The sequence below is a fragment of the Diadema setosum genome, chromosome 5 (assembly GCF_964275005.1).
Source record: "Diadema setosum chromosome 5, eeDiaSeto1, whole genome shotgun sequence".
Lineage (NCBI taxonomy): Eukaryota > Metazoa > Echinodermata > Echinoidea > Diadematoida > Diadematidae > Diadema > Diadema setosum.
This window is the reverse complement of record NC_092689.1, coordinates 32,631,954-32,658,115: the sequence shown is the minus strand read 5'-3', so window position 1 is coordinate 32,658,115 and position 26,162 is coordinate 32,631,954. Positions and strand designations below refer to the sequence as shown.

General features: G+C 39.7%; 1 protein-coding gene across 1 annotated transcript in view; it reads right to left on the bottom strand.

The window, feature by feature from the left end:
- LOC140228684 (prolyl 4-hydroxylase subunit alpha-1-like) overlaps positions 1 to 25,001 on the bottom strand; it is a 57,476-nt gene extending 32,475 nt beyond the window's left edge. The window contains exons 1-7 of the mRNA XM_072308948.1: positions 24,902 to 25,001; positions 20,049 to 20,262; positions 13,610 to 13,764; positions 12,802 to 12,966; positions 11,758 to 11,930; positions 11,081 to 11,132; positions 9,186 to 9,415 (exon numbers count right to left, since the gene is read on the bottom strand). Of these exons, the coding sequence (XP_072165049.1) occupies positions 9,186 to 9,415; positions 11,081 to 11,132; positions 11,758 to 11,930; positions 12,802 to 12,966; positions 13,610 to 13,764; positions 20,049 to 20,215 (942 nt within the window). The 5' untranslated portion in view covers positions 20,216 to 20,262; positions 24,902 to 25,001. The remainder of the gene's footprint in view (positions 1 to 9,185; positions 9,416 to 11,080; positions 11,133 to 11,757; positions 11,931 to 12,801; positions 12,967 to 13,609; positions 13,765 to 20,048; positions 20,263 to 24,901) is intronic.
- Between the last annotated feature and the right edge of the window lie 1,161 nt (positions 25,002 to 26,162).

Genomic DNA, 26,162 nt, shown 5'->3' with positions numbered 1-26,162 from the left:
CGAACCTTCGTAATACCGCCACAAATGTTCGGATTAACGAACCCTTTTTCATTTTCGGATTCTCTAGGTATTATAGGGAATTTGTGTCTTTCGGATTAACGAACCTTCGGAAAAACGAACAGCACCCACGCCTACCATGTCTGTCAGCTTTAAACGGGTATGTGCGTGATTCTGTATAGGTGCGTGTTTTCATTTAATTTTCATTCCTTGATATCTCCATTTTTTTAAAACTGTTTTTAATGGAGTATACGCTGATGAAAACATTATCAAGTCGCGACTCGACCACCCACCTGTCATCTTAACCCATCTCCGCCACACACGTACTCTCTAAAAAAATCGAGTGAAAATATTCACTCTTAAAGGAGTGAATACAAAAAAGAGTGAATTTAGTGTGAAATTGGAGTGAATTTTGAGTGAAAATGTTCATTTTCACTCATTTTGGAGTGACCTCAGGGATCTAGATTTTGGAGTGATCCCTGAGGTCACTCTAAAACGAGTGAAAATGAACATTTTTACTTAAAATTTACTCGAAATTCACTCTAAATTCACTCTTTTTTGTATTCACTCCTTTGAGAGTGAATAATTTCACTCGATTTTTTTCAGAGAGATTCAAAGAAGCAGAACTGATATTTTTTTCTTTCATTACAATAATGTCAGGAGTAGATATATAATTCATCAATTCCACAAATTGAGATTACGATTGTATTCCAGTTTGTGAATAGTGTGTTCTTGTATTTAACATTGTGTTTACATGCGCCTCAACATAACACCATTTTTTCAACATACATATTATGGTTACAATTCGTTATTCCGAAGGTTCTTTAGTCAGAAGATTCGTTGTTCCGAAGATTCGTTATTCCAAAGGTTCGTTCTTCCCAAGGTTCATTAATCCGAAAATGAAATAAGGTTCGTTATTCCGAAGGTTCGTTAATCCGAAAATGAAATAAAAGCTCGTTATTACGAAGGTTCGTTACGGACCCTATTTCATTTTCGGATCAGCGGACCTTCGGAATAACGAACCCTATTTCATTTTTGGATTACCGAACCTTCGAAATAACGCCACAAATGTTCGGATTAACGAACCTTCGGAATCACGAACAGTACCCTTAATATATATGAACTAACGAACCATCAGAAAATCGAACCTTCATTTCGGATTGGCAAACCTTCGGAGAATTTAATAGGCCATATCATTCATCATATTCGGATTCACGAACCTTTGGAATAAAGCACTTTCAGAGCAACACGCTATAAAACCACTCTTTTTATTCGGGCATTGGGAGAAAGTTCAGAAAAGAATAATCTTTGAGGTATACGAAATCAGTTTCATTCTTATTTGACACTATCGATGATTTCTAGGCGTGGTGTTCATTTTCCGACAGAAGAAGAAGAAGAAGAAGGAGGTTCGTTATGCCGATGGTTCGTTATTGCCAATCCGATACGCGCAGATTCCCACTGCCGACTATAGAAGTTTGTCGATCTGAAAATAATCAACAAGGTTCGTTTATCCGACTTGTGGCATTATTCCGAAGGTTCATTTCTCTGGAAATGAAATAAGATTCGTTGATCAGAGAATGAATCACGTCGGACGAAACTTTTTCTGATAAACGAACTTGCAGTATACCGAATTAATTTTCGTTATCAAATGAACGAACCTTCGATCCTTTCTTCCTCTCATTTTTTTTTTATATATTTATTTCTTTTTTATTATCGAACCTTCTGGTTATTAGGGATAATCAAGAAAAGACAAAATCTTTAAGGCAAGATAAGTTAACTACATGGTTCGACATAGTTTACTTTTTATCGATCGAGGAGTATTCATATAGCAGTGAGTGATACCTTACAAGGAGGTATAGAAAACGTGGAGATAAAATCGTAACAAATAAGTATATCTTTTGGTTTAGAGTGGTTGATTTCTTTCAGGCACGGTATTCATTATTCCGTTGAAAGGAAATTCTGATGTTTCGTTATTTCGGGTGCATGTACGTCACGATACCGACACCCACGAGTCATATTTACATAATATACAGTCCAGGAGTCATACACCTCACGAGTCATTACAGCCCTGAGTTAGATGATGTCCACTGGCGGGGGAGGGAAAATACCGAATGTTCCATCCAAAGGGTTTGAAATGCTATTGAGGGAGGTTATAAGTCCCGAGACGAAGTCGAGGAACTTACAGCCTCCCGAAATAGTGTTTCAAACCCTGATGGTGGAATGTTTGGTACATGTTCCCGACAACAAAAGTCATCATCTGTTATCTAGATTAGGCCTATATATGGGTTAGTCAAATTATCACACTTTCGTACGCATTACGATTATCGGTAATCTGCTTTAATTTTCACATTGTATACAGAATAGGCAAATTTATCCTATCGATTGCGTGAAAATATGATCGTTCAATCGTTTGTCATTTCTTACGTGAAAATGTTTTCCCATGGGAGAACATTACAAAAATGGCACAGGCTGCCATGGGCGAACATAAGGCCAAAAAAAAAAAAATTGCTTGTTTGCCCTTAATTGCCAAAACCCAAGAGGGTCGGTAGGTCGTTTTTTTTTTTTTTTTTTTTTTTTTTTTTTTTTTTTTTTTTTTTTTAATATCAGGGTACCCTTTTTTCCATGTCAATGCACTCAAAACTCCAAGAGATTCATTCAAATTTACGTCGTGCTATAGGGCCCGGTACGCGAGGCAGAAACACTCACTGACAAACACTTATAACGTTCATTTTTGTTAAATTTTGCAAACAGCTCCAAAAAAAGTACCTTCCAGTGAGATGCTGGCAACTGAACTCCAAACAGTTTTGGTGCCATGATAGCTGGTAACGGATGCTGCAAAAGTAGCCATCTTGTGAAGGGCTGCACACTAACCCATTTTTTTCTGCCGGTCCGACCTGTCTCTGTCGGACCGGTAAATGCCCCGTTTTACCATTTTTTACAGGTCCAAACAGAAAATTTACCGGTCAACAACGACAACATTTTAAAAAACATTAAATGACTTGTAAACTTATTTTCTTGTTTTTTATGGATGTACCCCCCCCCCATGTACATTTTACAGATTAATATGTTTTTTTTAAACTTGCATTATTTATTGCACAAGAAATTTAAAAATAAAGACAGGAAAAAATTAGAATGTTTGTTTGTGAATTAGTGTAAAATGATAATGAACAAAATCAGATTGTATCAAATGCGTTTGCGACTTTTTCTAAACATCGGCGCACGAACTTGCTGCGTAACCTGCTCTTGGTGGTCAGTTGGATTGCGATGATTTAATGAATTATTTTAGTTGTGATATTTTCTGATGCACGCGATACAAGGGGTTCTTTATTTTTCTCCCGATAATCTCTTCGCATTTGTGCATGCGTTCTTGAAAGGTACACGACATGCAGGGACGAATTCGCAATCCTTTTTGCGCCCATTTCCACCTCAAATATTAGCGGGATTGTGACGATTTCATAAATTACTTTGGCTGTAATATTTTACGAAGCACGCGCCAAAAGGGGTTGAAAAATGCGTCCTTTATTTTTTCCCGATAAACTCTTCGAATTTCGTAAGTGCGTTCTTAAAAGATGTACCACACGGCCGAATTCATGATACTTTTTTGCGCCTATTTCTACCTCAAATGTCAGCGGGATTGTGACGATTTCATACTAGTAAATCACTTCGGATGTAATCTTTTGTGATGCACGCACCAGCTAGAATGGTTGAAAATGCGTTCTTTATTTTTCTCCCCATAATCTCTTCGCATTCCGTAAATGCGTTCTTAAAAGATATACGACACGGCCAAAAATCATGATTCTTTTTGCGCCTATTGTTTCCTCAAACTTCAACGGGATTGCGATGATTTTATGAATTATTATTCGGCTGTAATCTTTATGATGCACGGGCCAAAAGGGGTTGAAAATGTGTCCTGTATTTTTCTCCCTATAATCTCTTCGCATTTCGTACATGCATATACGTCACGGCCGAATTTACGATCCTTTTAGCGCCTATTTCTACATCAAATATCAGCGGGATTGCGATATTTCGTTAATTATTTCGGCTGTAATCTTTATTTTGTGATACATGCACCAGAAGGGTTGAAAATGCGTTCTTTATTTTTTTCCCGATAATCTCTTCGCATTTGTGCATGCGTTTTCAAAACTATACACTGCATGCTGGGCCGAATTCGAGATTCTCTTTGCGCCTATTATGGTTTACTCAAATTTTAACGGGATTGCGAAATTTTCATGAATTACTACTCGGCTGTAATCTATATGATGCAAGCGCCAAAAGGGGATGAAAATGTGTCCTTTATTTTTCTCCCGCTAATCTCTTCCCATTTCGTAGGCCTACATGCGTTCTTAAAAGGTATACGACACGGCCGAATTCACGTTCCTTTTTGCGCCTATTTCTACCTCAAATATCAGCGGGTTTGTGGCGATTTCATTGATTACTTCGGATGTAATCTTTTGTAATGCACGCACCAGAAGGGTGAAAATGTGTTTTTTATTTTTCTCCCGATAATCTTGCCGCATTTGTGCATGCGTTTTGATAACCAACACGGCATGCAGGACTGAATTCAAGATCCTTTTTGCGCCTATTGTTTCCTCAAATTTCAACGGGATTGCGTTGATTTCATGAATTTTTATTCGGCTGTAATCTTTTATGATGTACGTACCAAATGTGTCCTTTATTTATTTTTTCTCCTCTATAATCTCTTCGCATTTCGTACATGAGCTTTTGAAAGGTGTACGACGCGGCCGGCCGAATTCATGATCCTTTTTGGGACGCTTTCTACCTCTAATATGTAAGCGGGACTGCGATGATTTCATGATTTTTTTTTCTCCCTAGTATTATCTCTTCACATTTTGTGCATGCGTTCCTAAAAAGTACACGGAAGGGCCGATTTCGTGATCCTTTTTGCCCCTATCTTCATTGTGAGATCATTCTGAACGAATGAAAATATTCATTTGTGAAATGACTGTGTAAAATGAAACTGAACGCAATCAGATCCATTTACTCTATCGCTGAATATCGAATATGTTTTTACTTTTCTAAAAATCGACACAAGTAAATTAATTCTAACATGTCAACTGCCACGCTGCTGCGAAGCCGGGATCGGATCGTGAGTAATGACCCAGAAATGCGTGCGCTTCTAATTCTATCAATGCTTCTTGTCTGGCATGACCGCCGATCGCAAGCAAACGAAAAGCAGTTACACTGTACATGCTTTGCATGTATTGCATGGCATGGCAGTGCGTGAGCAGCGCCAATGCGCAAGCTAGCGCGACTACTGGGGCCCGTTGCATAAAACTCCAACCGGATTTTTTTCCGGTTGAAATCACAAAATTCTGGTTGGAAGCTCCCAACCAGAGTTTTTATGCAACGGATTTTACATTCTTATGTAAGCAACCTTAAAAAATTCAGGTTGGGCAAATCCCAACCAGAATTTTTTAAGGTTGCTAAAAAGTTTTATGCAACGGGACCCAGGTCGCCAGTGTGCAGACCTGTACTAAGTGCATGATATACATGCATTGATTGGATTTCGTGCGCGTGCACGCATGTGAGCCAAAAAGGTTGCTACATTGTAGCATGCAATGCATGCTGTAAAACGTAGCCTGTGGACCCGCGCGGCCCGAACACAATTACGACGGGTCGATGAGATGAAAAAGAAAACAAACATTTTTAGACTTTTTTTTATTCTTTCTCTAGCTTAAAATGGATAATTTTGGGTTGAAAACCATTCACAAATTTGTAGAAGGTGAAATTTGTGGAAAAAAATAAACTTGAAAGAGCAAAAAAAAAAAAAAAAAAAAAAAAAAACGCGACCCGAAATTTTCGTGATTTTCGGTCGGTCGCGAAGGGCAAACAAACCATTTTTTTTTTTTTGGCCTAACTAATGTGCCTCCATCACGTGACTGTGTTTAGCCAATCAATAACCGGTATTTGAATAACCCATTAACGTAAGCAAAAAAGGCCTACGAGACCGACACATTAAATCCCGTGTTGTATCCATCGAACTCGTGGGCTGTTTTTATTTATGTCGAACTCGTGAGCCGTTTTTACCGAGTGTCGAACACATGAACTTCATTTGCCTAGCGTCGAACTCGTGGGCTCTATGACTCGTGACCTGTATGACTCATGGACCTGTTTTCAGTGTCGAACTCGTGGGCTGTATGAGTCGTGGGTGTCAGTCTCGTGATGACCCCGTTATTTCGAATCTGAAACACGCAAAATCTCCAGATGTTTGTTAAAGAAAATGTAAGGGTTCGTTAATACGAATATTCCCAGGGTTTGTAAATGTGAGAAAAAGTTTGTTAATCTTAAAACGAACTCTCATGTATAGGTCTGAGTGGTACGAAACTTAGGGCCTATTAGTTTCGGGATTGCGGAATCTTCAGAATTACACATTGTGTTTCGCTTTCGAATCAACAAACTTTCAAAATTACTAAACTTTTCTTCTTCTTTTTTCATATGATCACATTTGGTAAAGCGAATCTTCGGAAAACCGAAACTTTTTTTCTCTCTTTCATTTTTTTTCTTTATTAAAAAAAACCCCCAAAAACAAACAAACAAAACAAAAAAAAAACATCGGATTGTGAACTGTGAGAAACGAACAGTTACTGTTGTTTTTTCCCCGATCAGTGGTGATAATTCAGGCAAGATATAATTTAGTAGAAAAGAAAATAAGGCACACACACACACACACAAAAACACGTTATTTGAATCCTGACATCAATTACTGTTTTTTCTTTTTACCGATAAATGAAAGATCATACAGATAAGAAATGAGAGGAAAAAGAAAAAATAGCCTGTGATAACGAATCGTAATGTTTGACATCCTTGGTCTTCGCCCTTGGTCGTCGACTTGCTTTCCTTACCTGTCCATCCCGGGTCCCCCAGGCCCCAGACTGTAAATAACCTCCAGGAATGCACCAGTGCGCGCGGTTTCCTTTGTTGCATGCTCTCGATCTCTATTCTACCGCCCCACCCTTCCCCAAGTCTGGCATCTTGCCATCGTGGGATTTTTCATGTTTTCCTTCTTGGTCAAGTTGGTGTTCACAACTTTGTCTACGTGACTGCGTTCTGTTTTGTTTCTCCGAATTCCTCACTGCGTGCTCTACAGACACGTGGTGCACAAACAGTTACTGTATAGCTGTTTACGATGGAGGGGGGTCACCTATACTCACCTGCAAACAGCTTTGAATACGGCGAGCAGAAAACGGCAGTTTCCTCTGCTGTGGCTACTTTTACTGCCAAAATATTGGGCTTTGTCACTACGGAATATTATTCACACACAAATTGCAATGGAATATTCAAGTACATTCAAACTCGTACTTCCGATCATAGCGATCTCTCGAATGTTCGTGTTTCATCGAAAAGTAAGTGTTAGAAAGTTGTTGAAACTGCGTGGCAGCGCTAGACAGTCGTTAGTTTAGGGCTTCCGTATGCTCGATTTTTATGGGTTTATTGATATTGGAGCTCAGGGAAAATGTGGGGGAAAAGGATGACTTCAAAATGATTTGCTTGCCCGATTCGGTCAAGCATTTTTTCCTTGTTCCAAAACGCTTGCCCAACTTTACTACTAGTATGAGAAAGTGTGTGAGAGATTGAAGTTTCCTTCACATGTCATGATCGTACTGTACAAACTCAAGAAAAAAAAATACTCGCAATTTTCCTGTAAGTGAGATCGAACAAAAAAAAAAAAGGATAAAATTGGATAAAAAAATGTCATGATCGTGCTGGAGAGAGCCCAAATGATTTGCTAGATTGTATATTTGTAGACAAATCACACGCAGTTTTGCTGAGCATGATTTCGAAAGAATTTGATAAAACTTTGTCATGATCGTGCTGTGACAGAGCTCAAAGAATTCGTAAGGTGCAAACAAGTCAAACGCAGTTTTGCTGATGTTGAGATCGAAAGAAAGTGTAGATTATGTTTATTAATACGATCGTGAGAACTCAAAAATTGAAACGTACCGTTACTAACCCCGCGTGAAACACACGAGCCGCCCAAATATACACTACAACATGATACATGTACGTATGTGTAACTAGATTTTCAGCGCCAGTGTACGAGTGTATCGTACATGCATCAAACGTTACAAAGGTTGTTCCACAGATCCGATCGACGGGGAAAGGATGTGCGTGCACTACTTCAGTATCTGCCCGTAGTTGCGTGCACACGAAGAATGAATTACGCCCGTCCTACCGCGGCAGGACGATCGGCGTCCTACCGCGTTCATCCGCACGATTTTTTTCCCCTGCCGCTGCGCGTACAAAAAAACGTGTAGCGCGTATTACGCGTTCGGCAAATCGTCCTACCGCAAATTTGCGGGATCCCGCGGTAGAACGCTAGTGAGAATAAATATCCCTTCCCTTAATTATGTCAAATCTACTCTATGCATGAATGCGTGTCTGTTGCTATGACAGCAGGCAGCCCCTAAGAGTGCAGTGCACTATGTGCTCTAGAACTGTACATGCACGAGTACCACTGATCACTGTTTAATATCTGTGCACACACACAAACATACATACACACATACACACAAACACATACTCGAAAAGGCCAGGTCCATGTAAGCTACACATCTGCACAGTTCGCCTCCACTACCACTGCCCATATCACCCGAGTCCTATGTTAAAATATGTCTGGAAGATTTTACTGAGGAGGACACAACTTGTCATTTTGCAACCTTTTGAATTCTAATCAAATTATCCCCCCGACCCCTACCCCCGCCCCACCAAAAGAGGAAGGAAAAAAAAAAGAGTATTACACAGTTCATGCATTTCATTACTAGAAGGTTATTAATGATGATATTGTTGTAAACTTCAAACCTCAAATGAAATACATTGTGAGCTTTGTGATTAGGTCCAAAGAAATCCCCCACCCCCTTCCCTGAAAAGATTTGACAACAGCTCCTGCACTGTATTCTCAAAAAGGCAATATGGAGAAGCACTACAATGGACCTTGAATGAATTACTCCAAGACCTCCATGACCCTGAATGAAAAACCTTTAGATGTTGTGACTATCCAAGTTTATAAAAGGGCTGTTGTTTAGATCAGGAATCAAAAGAGCCCCCCCCCCCCCCAATAAAAAAAAAAAAGGGGGGGGGGGGAGAGAAAACCTGTAAACAAACAAGGACATCTACTGCTGTGTAGTAACACCAGAAGGCAACATCACAGTGAACTTTGACTGAAATACCTTCAAGGCGGCACGATCTCCCCGGCACAGGGCTTCATACATTTTTCTCTCAGGTAAGGTGAAGGTCTCAATCTCTTCCTTCTCCTCCTCCTTCTCCTCCTCCTTTGCGGCGTCCTTGGAGGACTCCACCTCCGCGTCCATGTCCCCCGTCTCGCCTCGTGGCCTCTCCTTCTGCCTCAGCTCGTTCTCAAAGTAGGCCTTGTTGTTCTGCGCACGCTCGTGGCTGGGCTCTGCCAAAACGTTTCAAAAGAGAGAGATACCGAGTCATGTAAAGCAACATCTTCAAAGAGAGACACTCCATTCTATGTCAGTGCTGACATTACAAAGAGATTAAAATTTAATGAACATAATAATAAAATCTGCATCAATAAGAGAAGAGATAAAGCATAAAAGATTAGCAGGTCTTCACAAAAAAGTAACATCAGTCACAGTCATTATGCAAATGATGTGTAGCGATGGATGTCATCAGCTCACAAATCTCCTATAAATAAAGAATAAATGATTTACAAAGTCTTCCAAAGTGAGATCATCTTCTTTGTATCTACTAGAGAGTTGTTGTGATCTAGCAATGATGACTCTCTCTCTTTAAAGGCCTAGTCATGATTTCTATATTCTAGACACACACAATTTTGATGACATCATTGTCGTCAGAGCAATAGAAGAATAGGTGATGGCATGATCGCCACATCATGAAATTTCCAAGTGTGTGAATGTCACATGTGACCAACATTACTACTATATATTAAAGAAAAAAATGCAGGAAATTTTCAAATTCCCAAACCGTCTTCTTTTCAGTTCAATTCTCATAAAACTTTCCCTGCTCTGATCCACTTTTCTTTCCTAATCACAGGCAACCTGAACATGACATGGAGTTCCTCTTTAATGCCCTCTATTCAATGCTAATTGCCGCTAAAATGTCAACAAAGATATCCTTGCAAATGGCATTTGATATTAGCACAGCATAAGTCAGATTTCCAAGTATACCATCTTTTGAGATTATGTGATATTTTACTCAGGATTACTAGCGTAATCCACTCTTGTTGCTCCTTTTCCCTCTCCTACGTTTTACGGTTTCGGGCATCATCTAGTCGCCTTAAATTGATAGTAAAAAAAAAATAATAACAGATTCATAACATTCACTCTCACAGCATGAAAAAATGTTCACTTTTTGTATTGATCCTTTTTTTTTCTCTTTCTTTGGATGGCATCTATCAGATGATGAAGGTATCTCATGGCAACCTTGCATGTCAGAAATTTAGCTGGCCTGCCATTGAATCATTTTGAAGTACCAGTAAGGAGAGCTAAGCAATGCTACATTTACACCATGTTTCCTACGGCCACGGCAATCATGTTTCAGGCCACCATGGACAAGACAGGATTGACGAGAGACAATGCGGGGGACATGATCGGATGGGTAAATGTGAGGGGCCGTGATTGCTGTGAATGCCATGTCTGATTTTTAAACTGTCAAGAAATTTGCTACAGCAGTGTAACCGTGATAATGAGAAACCTAGTACGCTGTAATAAAACAGGGTGAATTCAAGAAAATGTGACAACACTAAACAGGTCGTAACAGAACTTTGGGGCTGTCTGTAGTGCAACATGATGGGAAATATGCGTAGTCTAGCCTGACCAGACACTGTTAGAATGGTGTCTAATAGCTACAGTTCACTGGAATAAACAAGACTACTGTAGAATACCGAGGGGAAAAAAAAGGGAGAATATACCACCTACTCATGCCGCACGACGTTTCGGGCAAAAGGGGCTGCCATGGCTGCCCGGAACAAGGTGTAAATATAGTTTAGGATATAATCTAGAGCTGCATATTGGGAGATTTAAATCATTAACTTGGAACCAGAACTCTGCTGTGATACAAACTGGACAGTTAGACTCACCTATTTCTAAAAGTCTGTTTGTGTATGTAACAGCATCAGTCAAGTGCCCTTGCTATGGTAAGAAAGAAACAAAACAAAAGGCATACTTCATCATGCATGCAAATGAAAATATTAAGATGTATTAGCAAGTTTAACTCTACAGAGCATATATAAAAATAAACAATGCCTTCGGGTGGAGGCATAAAAAGTGAACTGTTGAGTTGTCAACGAAGTTGCCAAAATGCTACAGAAATGACTCAGCAATGTACATTCACATTCAATACTCATTTCAGTTGGTGTGGTTTCATAGGGCTGTTTTTCTCTTTTCACTTGTTTTCAGTTTAACCTAAAAGGGCAAGTAGGGGAGAGGGAGGAGGAATCTGCCCCAAGATAAAGCATAGCCAGAAAAGCCCAGTCTGACTATGGTTAAGAAAATACTGTAAAACGATGAATGATCGCGTGCATTTTAACTTTGTGAATTTTGCAAGCGCCAAGATTCGCGAAATTAAAATGCACGCGTAAGTTCTTGTCTACACTATATGCATTGAATGCCAGTGGCAATTCACGAAAATTTCATGCCGCCAATACATCATGTTTTACAGTACAGTGCAATAAAAACATATTCACATCTCACATCATGAGGGCGTTGGCAGGGGTCAAGTATTTGGGTGTTACAGGGGTATCTATGGATCACTGACCATGAAGGAGGAGTAGGCCAGATAGTCGAGGAGGACGGATTCCTGGAGGCCCGTCTCCTGTCCGGTGGATGTCTCGTTCTGGTAGCGCCGGTAGGCCTCAGTAATCCACAGTCGGGCATGGTACTGGTCGTCGTGGTTGTACGCCACACGCCCCAGCTCAAAACATTCTTGAGCTGTGTGGGGCAGAGAGAGATAGAGAAAGCAATCCACTTCAATCTCACACAAAGTAAATAAGAATCATATTCATGCCATATTGATGGACAGAATTACAACTGACCTCCCCCCCCCAAAAAAAAAAAGAAGAAGAAGAAAAAAAAAAGAATCTGCCCTAGAAACATGATGTGCTTGATATACGTATCTAGAGCAAAATAAGAGAGAAGTATGTTGTTTTACAAAGGCGATACATGCAAATACTGAATGGCAAACAATGTACGATGAGGAGAATGTACACTGCATCATTGATAGTCTTGTTATAATTCTTTCCCTTTACCCGTAGGATGACTCAATTAGATACAAAAGACTACACTTTCATAAATGACTTGACTTTGTTGACATCTTCACTCATCAGCTGCTTTGGTTTCATTGCATAGATCTATTGCATTACATTACTATACTTTCTTTTCTTCCAGAGAACGTAATCTCCAGACAAAAAAAAAAAAAAAAAGAAGAAGAAAAAAAAAAACATACGTCAGATGATCTGATCATACTTCAGTTTTTTGACAAGAGACAGAACCAATTACATAAATTCACACAAATTCAAGGATTCGCATACATGAAAACAAAGATATAAAAACTGTATAGAGCACGAATACTAAAGTCCTAATCTACATTTGTAATGACACCCCCTCCCCCCCCCCAAAAAAAAAAAAAAAACAACAAACAAACAAACAAACAAACCCATACTTGGTTAAATGGTATTGTTGGATTACAGGCCTTATGATGGTCTGGCATAACGATGACACAAACTGGTACACCTGTCACTGCACATTAACATCAGGTATCAGCAGCTGGGTATTAGATTGGGGTCATTGAACTGTTATTTACCCGTAAGGGATGCTGTGGTGCGGGTGCCCTCAATCTCCCCACTGGCAATCTTTCTTGTCTCCAAGTTGTAGGTGTCCTGCAGACGGAGCAGGGCCGCGGTGGCGCCCTTCAAGTCGTCATGGCCTGGTGTGTGCTCACGCAGCCCAGTGATGTTCCTCAGATATGCTGTGGAAAAGCATAGGTTCATTTGGAAAATTTTTGTCTGTTTGTTTAATTTTTTTTCTGTTTTCCTGTACAAATCAGCAAAATGTTTGGTATAAGTCTTACACAGATAGTGTGATGTGGCATGATAGGCCTTTAATCCTTCTACGTCTGGATTATAATTAGATTTTACTCGTTAGTGGGGGAAACATCCAATTATGGTTCAATACTTAGACATACAATTTTGTATTGTAAACAGTATTATACCCATATCACGAAGTTCACAAGGTGCATATTATGCAGTTTTTAGAGCTTGTCAGATGACAACACAGATGCTTCCTTCCCTGGGACATTTAGGAATGAAAGCACTTTCCTTTGTTTCCATGGCAACCAACAACCACTGGCAGCTTGGATCAATTCAAACTCAAGCCTAGCCACAGCAGGCTAGCAGCCTGCGTTGACCCGCACTGTGGGTGTCAGTCTATCCTATCAATTACAGTAGACTGAACATGTCTCTCTCCACATTCAATGCTTCAATGCTCCAGCTATGAAAACTCACTATGAAAGGGGAAAAAAAATACACAACCACTGTGACTGCACTACACATGACAGGAAGACAGCAAGGACCGGGCACAGACATGCACTTTGTGTAGAGACAGACACTCACCAGACTGTGGTCCATCATATTTGATCCAGTTCTCAACGTCCACCCACTCCCACAGGAAGCGTTTGACCAGCAGGAAGGCATTGACTGGATGGCCCAGGTAGTGCTCAATGTCGTCCGCTGCGCCCCGGTGCATGCTCCGCAGTTTCTCTGCCTTGCTGTGAATTCATGAGCGTGAAACACAAGCCACAACATTTGTGAACAGTGCTGACATACATGTAAATGTCTATGAGTCTGGTCTAGTAGCAAGTACATGTACAATGTGTAATAGTTTACAGAGTAAATATAGATACGTGCAGTACATTTGACAAAAAAAAAAAAAAGAAAAAAAAAAACAGAAAAAAAAAACATGTTCCAGTGTAGAGAGAGAGAGAGAGAGAGAGAGAAAGTGCATTGAGCTACACTGTATTCTATGTGATATGCGGCCTAGAAGTGCATGTTGTATGCCCACATGAATACATAGTTTTATCGTTACGGCAATATCATTCATTTTACATCACCAAATTTTCATAAGATATGGTATTAACCCTTTCGGTGCTAGGACTTTGGACAGTGTGTACTTGTACAATGCTATGGGGTTTTCTTTGTCTGTCAGCACTCAAAGCACAAAAAAGGTAAAATGTGTCCCTTGTGACTTGGGGCGACCCTCTCACATACAGTAAGACATGTAATTAGACACATTTTGTTCACGTTTATTGAAGAAAGATGCCTTCATTACTTGAAGAACATCAGAGGAAAATTTAATTCCTTCAGTTAAACATATAAAGTGTAAAGGTTGTTTAAACTTGAGATGTTGCTCTGAGGGTTCAGACACTACATTGTATGAACATTCTGCATCCAAAGTTAGTGGGTGAAAATCTTGTAAGTTTGACTGTACATCATAATTTTATTCATAGAGATTAGTGTTTACAATTGTGTAAACAGCAACAGTTTTAATATCCATCACTGCAACTATCGACTAAAAGCACCTTCTAATTTGTTAAAGCTGTACAAAAAGCATGTTTTCAATCATATGATATTGTGCCTTTAAACATTTTACAGTATACGAACATGAAGCTGAGGGACTAATAAAGACTGCACACACTCACATGCACACACACAACATTTTATTGTTCTTCAGTGTACACTGTACCAACATTTGCCAGTACACACAAGCTGTACATGTACATGTACAATATATACATATGTCAAAGGGAGACTGTTGTCCACCTTAAAAGATTTTTCTTTTTCTTTTTTACATCATGGAGAGAGGTGTACACCATTTCGTAAATTGCAATGGCAAGAGAGGTACATGGTGTATTGTATGAGTCACAAAGTCTTGAGACAAAGCTGTGTAATGAGCTAACACTGTCACGTACTCAACTGTGCGACCACCGACAAACACATAGATGTGATTGCACACGAAAGATGACTGTGATATTACAGTACTTGGCAGTTTGTCAGAGCTCTTCTCTAAAGCTAAAACATATTTTGCAATGGATCAGTCAAATTTTCACAGCATTCCCATTGATGGTAACAAATTAATCAAAGCACTGTGCTTTCTGCAACTTAGAGAACACAGAGGTACATTGTATAGTGTGTCTGTATCCGACTTTAATCTTTGGCCTTTCACCTCTGAACGTCTCCTCCAGTGATCCAACATGACCCCCTTTATTGACATCTCTCTCCCCAGGAGATGTGGCATGGTTTCAATTATTCACTTGCCCCGCTGTCCCTAAAATGTCTTAGACCCCGTTTACAGTGCGGGGCCGGGCTCGGCCGCGGCTCGGCAGCGGCCGATTCCGGCCTCAATTGCGCGGCCGAGCCTCGCAATTTTGTCCGTTTACACTGCTGGGCTCGGCCGCGCTTTTGATTCAAACCTTTCAATATTTTGTCGTAGTGGCGCTCTGCTTGTAAACAAACGCAATTTGGTATTGTCTGGTTTTCAGACCCTTTGCCAAATGAATTCCGTGGCGACGAAGTCGCCGTTCGGGCAAAGGCCTTTGCCGAAGGAAAAAATCCTTTGCAGGACAAAACCACCTTAAACTATACTAGTTTTCCACGTTGAGGGGGTTAATATCCTGAATAGCGAAAGATACAGGCAGAGGGTTTGGAAGCCAGACTAAAATTGGCCGCGCATTTGGCCGCGCATTTGGCCCAGTTTGCGTTTACACCAAGAAGAGGCCGGGCTCGGCCGCGGCCGAGACCACCTCCAGAGCGAGGCCAAATGCGAGGCCAATTTTGGCCTCGCATTTGGCCTTTTGCGCGTTTACACTGAAGCGGGGCTGGGCTCGGCCGCGGCCGAGCCTCGCACTGTAAACGGGGTCTTACAGACTACTGCACTACTTGCCAGAATACATATGTACAGTAGGCAACATGTGAACTGATGCCAAATATACATTGTACAAAATGTACTTCATGTACATGAACGTTCATTACTTCATATCCCTGAATTTCCATCAATGACAAAATTGCAAGCTACAGCTGTACCTATACACTACAACCATGAGGGCATACAATGTACTTGTTCCTTTGAAGAATCTCGCATCATCTCATTTCAAGTACCTGTATGGACAATTCTTGTATTGTCAGTACTTGCTCTCCATTGCCTTTCTTGAGCTGACTTGGATAGGTTCAGAAACTAACAGTATACTGCTTCTTCCAGCACTAGTTGTTTTGTCCTACAAATGTGTATACCTGGTGCCAGGTATTTAGTCTGGCACTGCTGTTTTACTCCCTCACTTGTACATGTGTGCAGACTTCTCTACAATATTAGTTTTCAAACTGCACATTTCAAGCACACACAGTTCTTTTCATGAAGTGGTTAGTCAGGTATTACTAAAGAGATTTCTCCTACTTGCCCAAATAGGCATTCTGATTCCTTTCACAAGCAAATGCCCATTCATACAATGTATTACATATTCACCCAATGTAGTTGAATTTGAGTTGCTCAGGAAGCAAGCAGACAGGCAGGTTTTACCATCATTACAAAGAAGTGAATGAATATCAAGAGCCCTCGGATGGAGGGATGGTTCCAGGACATTTGCTCCTGCAACGATTGCTCCCATGAAACATCTGCATGCTAAAATAACCCTAAACCTGATGCTAATCCTCACATTGAACTAAACCTACAATTGTATTTACAATTTGTACCCTATCACTAACCCTAACCCTATTAAGAAAATAAGACCAGAGTTTAATTGCCAGTCCTGAGCAAATGTCATGTCACCAAAAGGATACATGAAGAGTCATGGGAAAAACAAGACTTTAATAGGTTAAATGATTTTACCTGTATCCAGAATTGTTTTAACAGATATTTACAAAATTTTGTATCATTATGAACCATAGAATGTACGGAGATAATGTTTGCAAAAATACATGGTTTCAATAAATTGTTTGCTTTGCAAAATTAAATTTACATTTGACATGAGCACGAATTGATTTCTTTCACACTCGTGTAGAATTATGCAGTACAATTGTATGTTATTGTCTATTACTAGTATATGTTTGTGTATCACGGTTACAATTAACATAAATACCTCAGGCTCACTATTTGTCAACACTGAAGTCATTAATACCACATGATCATGTTCTGCTCTTTATTTGGCATGCTGTAGATAATCAACTCCCTACTGTATATTACAAACTTGTCTAAAAGATATAGTATTGACTGATTTCTGTCATCAGTTGTTAATAATATCATTTAAGAGGATTTACAGTACATGTATTTGTAAAGTGATCTTCAAGGCCACTGAACATCCATTGTTTGGATGACAGAGTACTGTAAAAGTGGATATTTTCGCGCGACTAATTTTTCGCATTTGGCCATGTAAGAAGACTTTCGCGTATTTTTAATTCCGCGGAATCAAGACATCAACTACTGGAGCATACACTGTATGGTACGCAAAAATATTCACATGCTTTTATTTTCGCACTAGCTTATGGTTGCGCGAATTGCGCAAAAATTTCAACACTGCGAAAATTTCCACTTTCACAGTAATGAATGACATCAATGACAGTTTGCCTGTAGACACATATCATATTGATTTCAATGCATCACATGTACATTGTATGCACACACTTCATACACATTTGTACCTGGCTGATTAAACGGTATCGCACTGCAGCACACTAGCAGTACTGATGAACTTTTTTTTTTTTTTTAAAGCCCGACCTTGCTGACGAGCAGAATAATTTTCCAAACTGAAATAAAAAATTTAAGTGGTTATGCTGTGACCTTGGTGAGTGACAGTCCCACACCAAAATTGTATTACAGTGTCGCCAGTGCTTCAATTTCATCACCTCTACATCACACATGTACACGTCCTCAAAAGTTGAAGGATATTCATGGGAGTGAGAGTCTGGCTTTGGCATGATAATGAAACATCACACTCTGTTTATGATTTTTGACCTCCTGTACATGTATTTCTTTCACCGAAAGTGTGCATTTTTTACACATCACTCAGAGGGTACCACTGCTCACTTACAAAAATGAGAAGAAAAGGCATACAATGTGTATTTACAATAGCACTGAAGTTTTTGCTGACATAAGGATGTGGTGTTCTCTGTTGTAGCCTCAACTAACAGCACAGAATGACTAAAAACAGAACAAAACATAACACAGAAAAGCAGTTGTCTCTTCTTGCTCTGAAGGAACTGCATGCTCATCATAATTATCTGCATTAAAGGGTTCACATCACCCTCCCTGCAAATTTTAGGTTTTACAGAATCTCAACAAAACTACATGTACTGCCATATTACAAGTATACATGTAAATTGAAGTCACACATGTAATGAGTTCATTTAAAATTAATTTTTCTTTCTGCAAGAATAAAGAAGAGAAGGAGAAAGAGAGAGGGACAGAGAAAAAAAAGAAAAAGATAGTACCTAGACACAGTGCAATCTGTCTGGGCCACATACAATGTATGATATATGCCACAAATTTTTGGACAAAGAAAAAAAAAAGACAACAAAAAAGCAGAACCAAATCACATCACAATAGAATGAAAAATTAAACACGATGCTCAAAGTAAAAACAATACCACCATGACTTATGTATTGTGACATATTCTGAAATTTTTTTGGTTGTAATAAATATTGTGTTCTGCCTTATGGTTGTAATACATGTTTTGTGTAGATTTTTATGTTGAGTTCAATTGTATGCCCTTCAAATTGGAGCATCAGCCATGTAGAATATTCATCCCCAAAATTAGATTCAAATACTGGATTACCATGAAAATCAACCATGCTACATGTATATGCAGTGGAAAGCATATCAAACATTAAGACACGTGCATTCATGCAGCAATTCATTTTGTATCACTTCTCATGTCAATTATGCAATCTTCAAACAAAGAATATGAAGAAAACTTAGTACAATACAGTAAAGACAGTGCTACCAAATGATGCTTTAAATGTCAACTTTTCACAAAGCCCTGGCCTAGCAGCCCAAAAAACAAGAAAAAGCCAGGTTTGTCTATTATAAAAACGCTGCACACATGGTGGGCATTTTGAAAACCTTACAATGCATTGTGTTCCAACCGCTTTCTGTTATCGAGCAAAAGGGCATGAACTCTGCTATTTACACATCTTGATCTGCCATCAAAAAGTCATTTTTACAGTCCATAATAACCAGCAGCCAAGTTCTAGTGCGATCTTGGCTGGATTTACCCATGATCTGCTGAGCCTTCCCATTGATACAGCCAAGGAGAGTGCATTCTCAGCAAGGAAATGATCCAAACAGCATTTCCTGCCCACTCACACATCAGGTAGCGATTAGAAGCCAAATTCAGTCAAAGCCACCGGTGATCTCATGACTTACATTCAGTGATTAGGAAGTGAACTTGGCTGATGATTGGTGCCGAAGAATGAGATGAAATTTGAGGGGTGCTCATCTCGTCGCAGACATAAATATTCTTATGCTGTATATCCCATATCTCAAAGTGTTCCAAGATTCTTTGTCCCATCACCCAAATGTACATTGTTGTAGAGTAAACAAGGTAATTTACTCTGATAATGACTGTGCTGGGTCATTGTAAAAATGTGTAAATTTTAATGCAACCGTATGCAACCATTTCATTTTTTGTGTCATGATAAAGTAAAATTGTAAACACAAAGTATAAAGAGTGCCTACTTTTTTTCTTTTCTTTTTTTTTTTAGGAAGAGGGAGGGGAAGGGTGAACAAAGTTGGTATCCTTGGTCAGATTGGGTACATGTACTGTACATATGATACACGAAATGTGACAGAATACTTCTGTTTAGCAAATTGTACGAGGATAATGTTTTCAGAGCTGTCTCTCCACAAAATGTCATACAAGTAATAAATGAGTCTCAACACTGATTCACACAAACATTTAACAAGCTTCCTGATTGATACAGAGAAAAGCCTTGTTTAAGACTATAAATCATGTAAAGTGACATGTGTCAATATCCTCTCCCCTCATTCTTGCAAAAATTTTCTCACCTTTTCACCATTGCCAAGCGCTCTTCCTCCTGCTTAATGTACTCATCAAGGGCTCCAAGCATGTTGTCCTCAGTGTAGATCACATTCTCTAAGTCAACCAGGGCTGTGAACACCTCACATTGGGCGACAGAGAGGCCCATACACAAAAGAGCTAGAATCCTCCACATGGTGGCGCAAATGTGTCAAGTGTTCTTTTCTCGAGGATCGATGGCATCTATTGCAGAAAAAGAAATACTCAGTAATTTGAGGCCTATCATGTTAAAATATATCAAGATTTCGAGGGCCGCTGATTACATTTGGCTAGGAATGAAGGGCTGGTTGCACAAACTCCTTTTTTCTCTACAATATAATCTACAATGTAGTGAAGTGATAACAAATCTTGCAATACATGTTGAATTTAAAAAGGTACACTTGTATATAAATATTGAAGAGGACAAAACAAAAACACATGAACAGTTGAGGGACTGGAGACCGCTTTCCAAGTCTTCCGTACATTGTATACATCACAATGTAGGGTGTAAAAACTAAAATTGCTCCTACAAATTTGACACCTTTATGTATTGTTGTACATGCATACTTCCTAGATATACACCATGTACACGGTTGTAAAAGACTGTATCCACAAGACCATGTCACACTAAATTTAGTTACTCTGACCATCTGCAGTTTGTACATGTCCCTGAATTTCCACTACCTGCTCGCTAATAAAACCTCACATTGGGAGAAAATGACGGCCCAAAAGTAAATATGGAACAGGAAAGCGACGAGACTGTGTAGGTGAGCAGGCCATGCTCTGTTCACAGATGGCCATAAACTTCAGGCTGCTGATCTTTTTGCCCTTTTGTGGTAAATCACTAGGGCATAAAGCATGCCAATTGTCAATATCATAGCAGTCCCTGACTAGCTACAAGTAAATTGTTTGAGAGCACATGTTTGTGTTTTCAATATATAAAAAAAAAAGAATGAGTAAAATCCATGTGTGCTTTTAATTACTGGTAAAATGAGCATTGCTGTAATTTGTGATTTCATTCTCTTTCTTCCTTTCTTACTTTTTAACTGCCAGCAAATTTCTCTCATGGAAACCTGTAAAATTTCAAGTTGGTCTTTAGTTTACCGGTATGCATATTTCCAATCTCAAAACATCTCATCCTACAGAAAGCTTCACAAATCTAGGTTGTTACGACTTACAAATCTCTCACTTTCATCACTGAAAAATGTTTTCATAAATGTTCCATTCTCAATGCTATATAAATGGAATTTTACAAATACACATCTAGCTCACACACAAACAGGATTTACAAAGTCTGTTTGTACTCAAATCACATCCCCTATAGCAATTTATTTGTACATGCTTTTGACACAAGTTTAGAATGATTTCTGCAATTTGCACTTTTGGCAAAAGATGTACATTGTACTTGAATATAAATTGGCTTTATATTTTTCAATGCATTATCCAGTATGCAAATCAATATGCAGCAGATGGACTTACAATTGTACATGTAATAATTAAATTTCCCATCTATATAAAAAGGCACTTGTCTTATATGAAAGCAAAATGAAGTTACAAGATGATGGACTAATTAGATTTCAACATGTAGATCTAGTTTTATTCATCAGGAGTTAAAATGAATAAATTAGAACTTCTGAAAGTATGACTGGTGAATGTTAGAAATCTTCGGAAAAAAAGAAAACTGGCACCCAGGAAAAAAAAAAAAAAAAAATTTCCAAATGTACTAAAATCCTTATACATGTACAACAAATGTACATGTATGGGACATTATATTCTGGGAAAATGATGCATCACACGTTACCCCGGGGTACCATAGTACCCCGGGTTACCGCGTTGTGTAGCGCCACCTCACGTCCACTCAAGGACAGCCAGAGAAAAATGCATGAACTGTGTGTGCGTGTACTCATTCCCATGCCACTGCATGTTATACATGCGTGCATGGCGCTATGATACCACTAGCGTGTGCTTCAGTGCAGTGCAGTGCAGTGCAGTGGCTAGCGCGCACTAGCACCAGCACCAAAATAATTTCCTCTTTTTGGCACCGAGGGTACAACCTTTTTAAAAAAATTAATAATGTAACAAAATGGCTGATTTTTATTTGGTACCCCGGAATACCATTTACATGTACAACTCTATGTCATCAAATGTATAATTTGCATTAATCAGTGATCTTGTCTTGCCAATTGCAAATTATACCAGATCATATGATATATTCAAAAAAAAGGAAACTTCATCTAGGTCAAAAACAAATTCAACTGATTTTGAAATAGATGTATATTCTTTATCTGTCTCATACACATAAATAAGGTTTGTTTTTGACTATGCAAATGAAGGCAATTTTCTTGCATAAAATTACATAATCTGCTTTTCTTTTTTTGCTGACCATACACTCTTTGGCTACAATATGATATCAAGCATTCTTGAATTAGATTGTATCTAAACAAGATGTGTTTTTAGCATCTGAGGGGACATGTTACTAGCAATATCTCGGAGTTGGACTTGCCCTGTACTGAATTTGCTCATCATGAGAACCAAGATTATCCGTGACCATATTAGTGACCACCTTGAGAACCAACTCATCAAGGACACACAACATGGTTTTCTGAAAGGAAGGTCATGTGCAACTAACTTGATTCTACACATGGACATGTTAACTAAACATGCAGCTGATGATTTGCCAACTGATGTCATCTACAGTTCAGCCTCTATTATCCGGCCTCCCTTTATCCGGATCTCTCTATTATACGGACGCAATCTTGTTACGGGAGGAAAGGGGGATTCCCAACTCCTTGAGAACTCCTACACAAGTGAACACACATGAATTACATATTACTAGTACGCGCGGTCACCGAACCGTCGAATCGCCTGATTGTTTAACACACGCGTCTATAGGGAAGAAATAATTTTCACAAATGGAATTACATACTTCTACAAAAGTGATAACTACGTAAAAATTACACCGAATTACACACTGAGAATTTCAGAATATGTAGTATGGAATGTCTACTATCGAAATGATTGAAAATCTCAAAATCGAAAATTTGACCCAAAATCGAGTGATTCGTCGGTTCGTGTGACCGGCGACGATATACATGTATAGAACCTCTTTGGAGCAACCCAATCGCAATGTAATGCATATTGGTCATAACAATCCCCAACATGAGTACCAAATCAATGGAAAAACATTGAACAGTGTAACAGAAGAAAAGGACCTGGGGGTTTGGATAAGAGATGACCTAAAAGTTGCAAAACAATGTGCAGAAGCAACCAAGAAAGCAAACCAAACGCTTGGCATGGTCAAACGCTCCTTCAAATACAGAAGTTCTGAAATAATCATGCAACTGTACAAGTTGCTGATCAGGCCCCATTTTGACTACTGTATCCAAGTGTGGAGACCACATGTAAAAAAGGACATCAAACTGTTGGAAGGAGTGCAGAGAAGAACCACCAAACTCATCCCAAGCATAAGGCACCTTCCGTACGAAGAAAGACTCCAGAAACTCCACCTCACTACACTAGAAGATAGACACAAAAGAGCAGACTTAATCCAAACCTACAGAATATTCAATAAGATTGATAGAATCAACCCAACAGAGATCTTCCAACTAGCAACACATCAGAGCACAAGAGGACACCAACTCAAAATCTAACCGCAGCAGCGACCCCATACGGACAAATACGTACCGTAAAGGGTTAGTGTGTTACAGCGCCCCGCGACGGGGTTACTCAAAATCCAGAAGCAACACATGAGATGAGAGTTGACGCCAGGAAATACACGTTCAGTCAAAGGGTAATTCAAGACTGGAACAATCTCCCCCCAGCAGCAGTTCATGCAACGTCAATAAACAGCTTCAAAACAGAATTAAGACTATCAATGGGTTACTAAGTAAGGGCGAATAGCCCCCCTCACCCTAGCCGCACTGTACATTGGTACACTACCAAGACGGATGCGGCCCTTCATTAAGTTCAGTAAGTCCAAGACCAAGGTAAAGCCTCTCTGGGACTCACAGTGGGAGCTCTGCCACCTGTACACATACACAGATCTCTCTAGTAAAAAGTTATTTCAAAGTTTCATTCTCTAGTAAAAAGTTATTTCAAAGTTTCATGTTTCCAGCACACTTCAAGCTTTATAAAGACCACGAGTGACCTAATTTGAGGCCTACGTGTGACCCTCTTCTGTGGCAATGGCCAATAAAATCCCCCTAAGTCCAACACAGCAGCATAAACTCTCAGTACACGTGTGATACCACAGCTCTGGCATTTGTGGCAGATGTCATGTCGATATGTAACCAGACACCTTCCGGCCGAAGTTTTGCCACGCATGCAAAATCTCAACTCGCAGCGCGGACACAGACAGCCTCATACAGGAGCGAGCAACTTCTGATCCCAGCAATATCCCCTCCCCATATTTGGATAAACAACAAAACTTTCCCTCTTCAAACTTTGCTCGAGGAATTTATCGGATGTGAGTAGAATAAGAATAAGAATAAGAAAGTCTCTAGATGTCATTTAAACACCGCAGACCCTCCTGAAGATGTATTATCATTGAGTGGTCCAAATACAATCTAAAACCATCACCACAGACAATTGAAGTCTTCGTCCAAGAATTTAGCGCAGCTTGAACTTCGCTGAACTCGTCTAGTCTCCGAAAGCGCACTGGCATCCCCGTACGTATCGGCGGGGTATCTGAGCGAGGAACGGACTGTTCTCCGCTCCGTGAATTCCATCACAATCGAACCCGAGGAATTTGTGATGTAAATAAACACGATGATGACCTCATATGACAACAAATGCATGCTCACACTAAACATAAAAAATATAACACATATGTACGTTTACTCACTCAATTTTCTTCTTTCCGTGACTCCAGATTCTCCGTCAAACGTCCGGCCTGACGAGATACGGCACTTATGCTCGTATGCGTCTCTGCTGTTGGTGCTGTAGTGTATGTGTGTGTGGTATAGGGGGTACCCACATAAAGCACGAGCTGCAGGGATTTCGGAAACTGGCAGTGTGTGTACAGGGGGGGGGGGGGGGAGGGGTGGGGAGTGCGTGTATACACAATCCTATACACGTGTGTGTTGTTTTGTGTGTACATGTTGTACTGATATCCGACTAAACGCCCGTATATACCGTTGTACGTCACTCCAGCTTCGGCCTGTCAACAGACCACTGCCCATGGGATCCATAGAGAGGTTTATAATGTACTAATGTTGATCAATGATGGTGGGGAAGAGTTCGCTCTAGGTATTATCTTCATGTTGTCCGTGCTTTGATTTAATCGCAGGACTGAATCCAGTCTTTCGCAACAGACCAGTTTACAATTTGAGTAGTGATTGTTATCCCCCTCTAAAGACCCAGCAACAAGCTACTGATTGTACATGTACTTGCTTACAGTACCTATAGAAATATATTACCCTCCAGTTTTCATGTTGACGTTGCTGATGCCTAGATGTCGGGCAAGTCTCGGGCAAGCATTTTAATTGCCAGGGACAACCTAAGTTAATGGTGTATGTTCATATTACAAAATATAAGCAGGGAGCGTAAGCAAGGAGATTGAAAGAGAGTTCAACGTTTGGTGAACTGTTTTTTTATTGCATATGAACGTGCTTTTTTTTCGGGGGTGGGGAGGGGAGGGGGCTGTAAAGCCAATGGGGGTCAAGTGTAGGCCTACTCCTCCATCCCCCCCCCCCCCCGGCCTTGATGGGAAGAATCTCACTGTGGAACTTTGGGAGAATCATGCGGGGGGGGGGGGGGGGGGGTCCCCCACTCCCTTTTTTTCCCGTCCCTCCCTTTTTTAAATCTTTTTTTATTTTTCTTTTAAGAGCCAGTTATCATCTTGAAACCGTAGGCCCTATATGAATAGATGCCAACATTTCTTGTGACTTAAGTTCTTGTTTCTTGATAGAAGTTTGTTGCTAAAACAATGACTATTACACATATTATGAATAAAGTGTCTTTATAGAGACCAACTGACATTACCCCTTTATTGTGCATAACTTTTCAAATCAGCATAAAGTAACTACGACTCCCAAAAATGCTTTTATATAAACAGATGTCAGTCGAAGTGTATTTCAAGAAATAAGCCCCCTCACTATATCGTT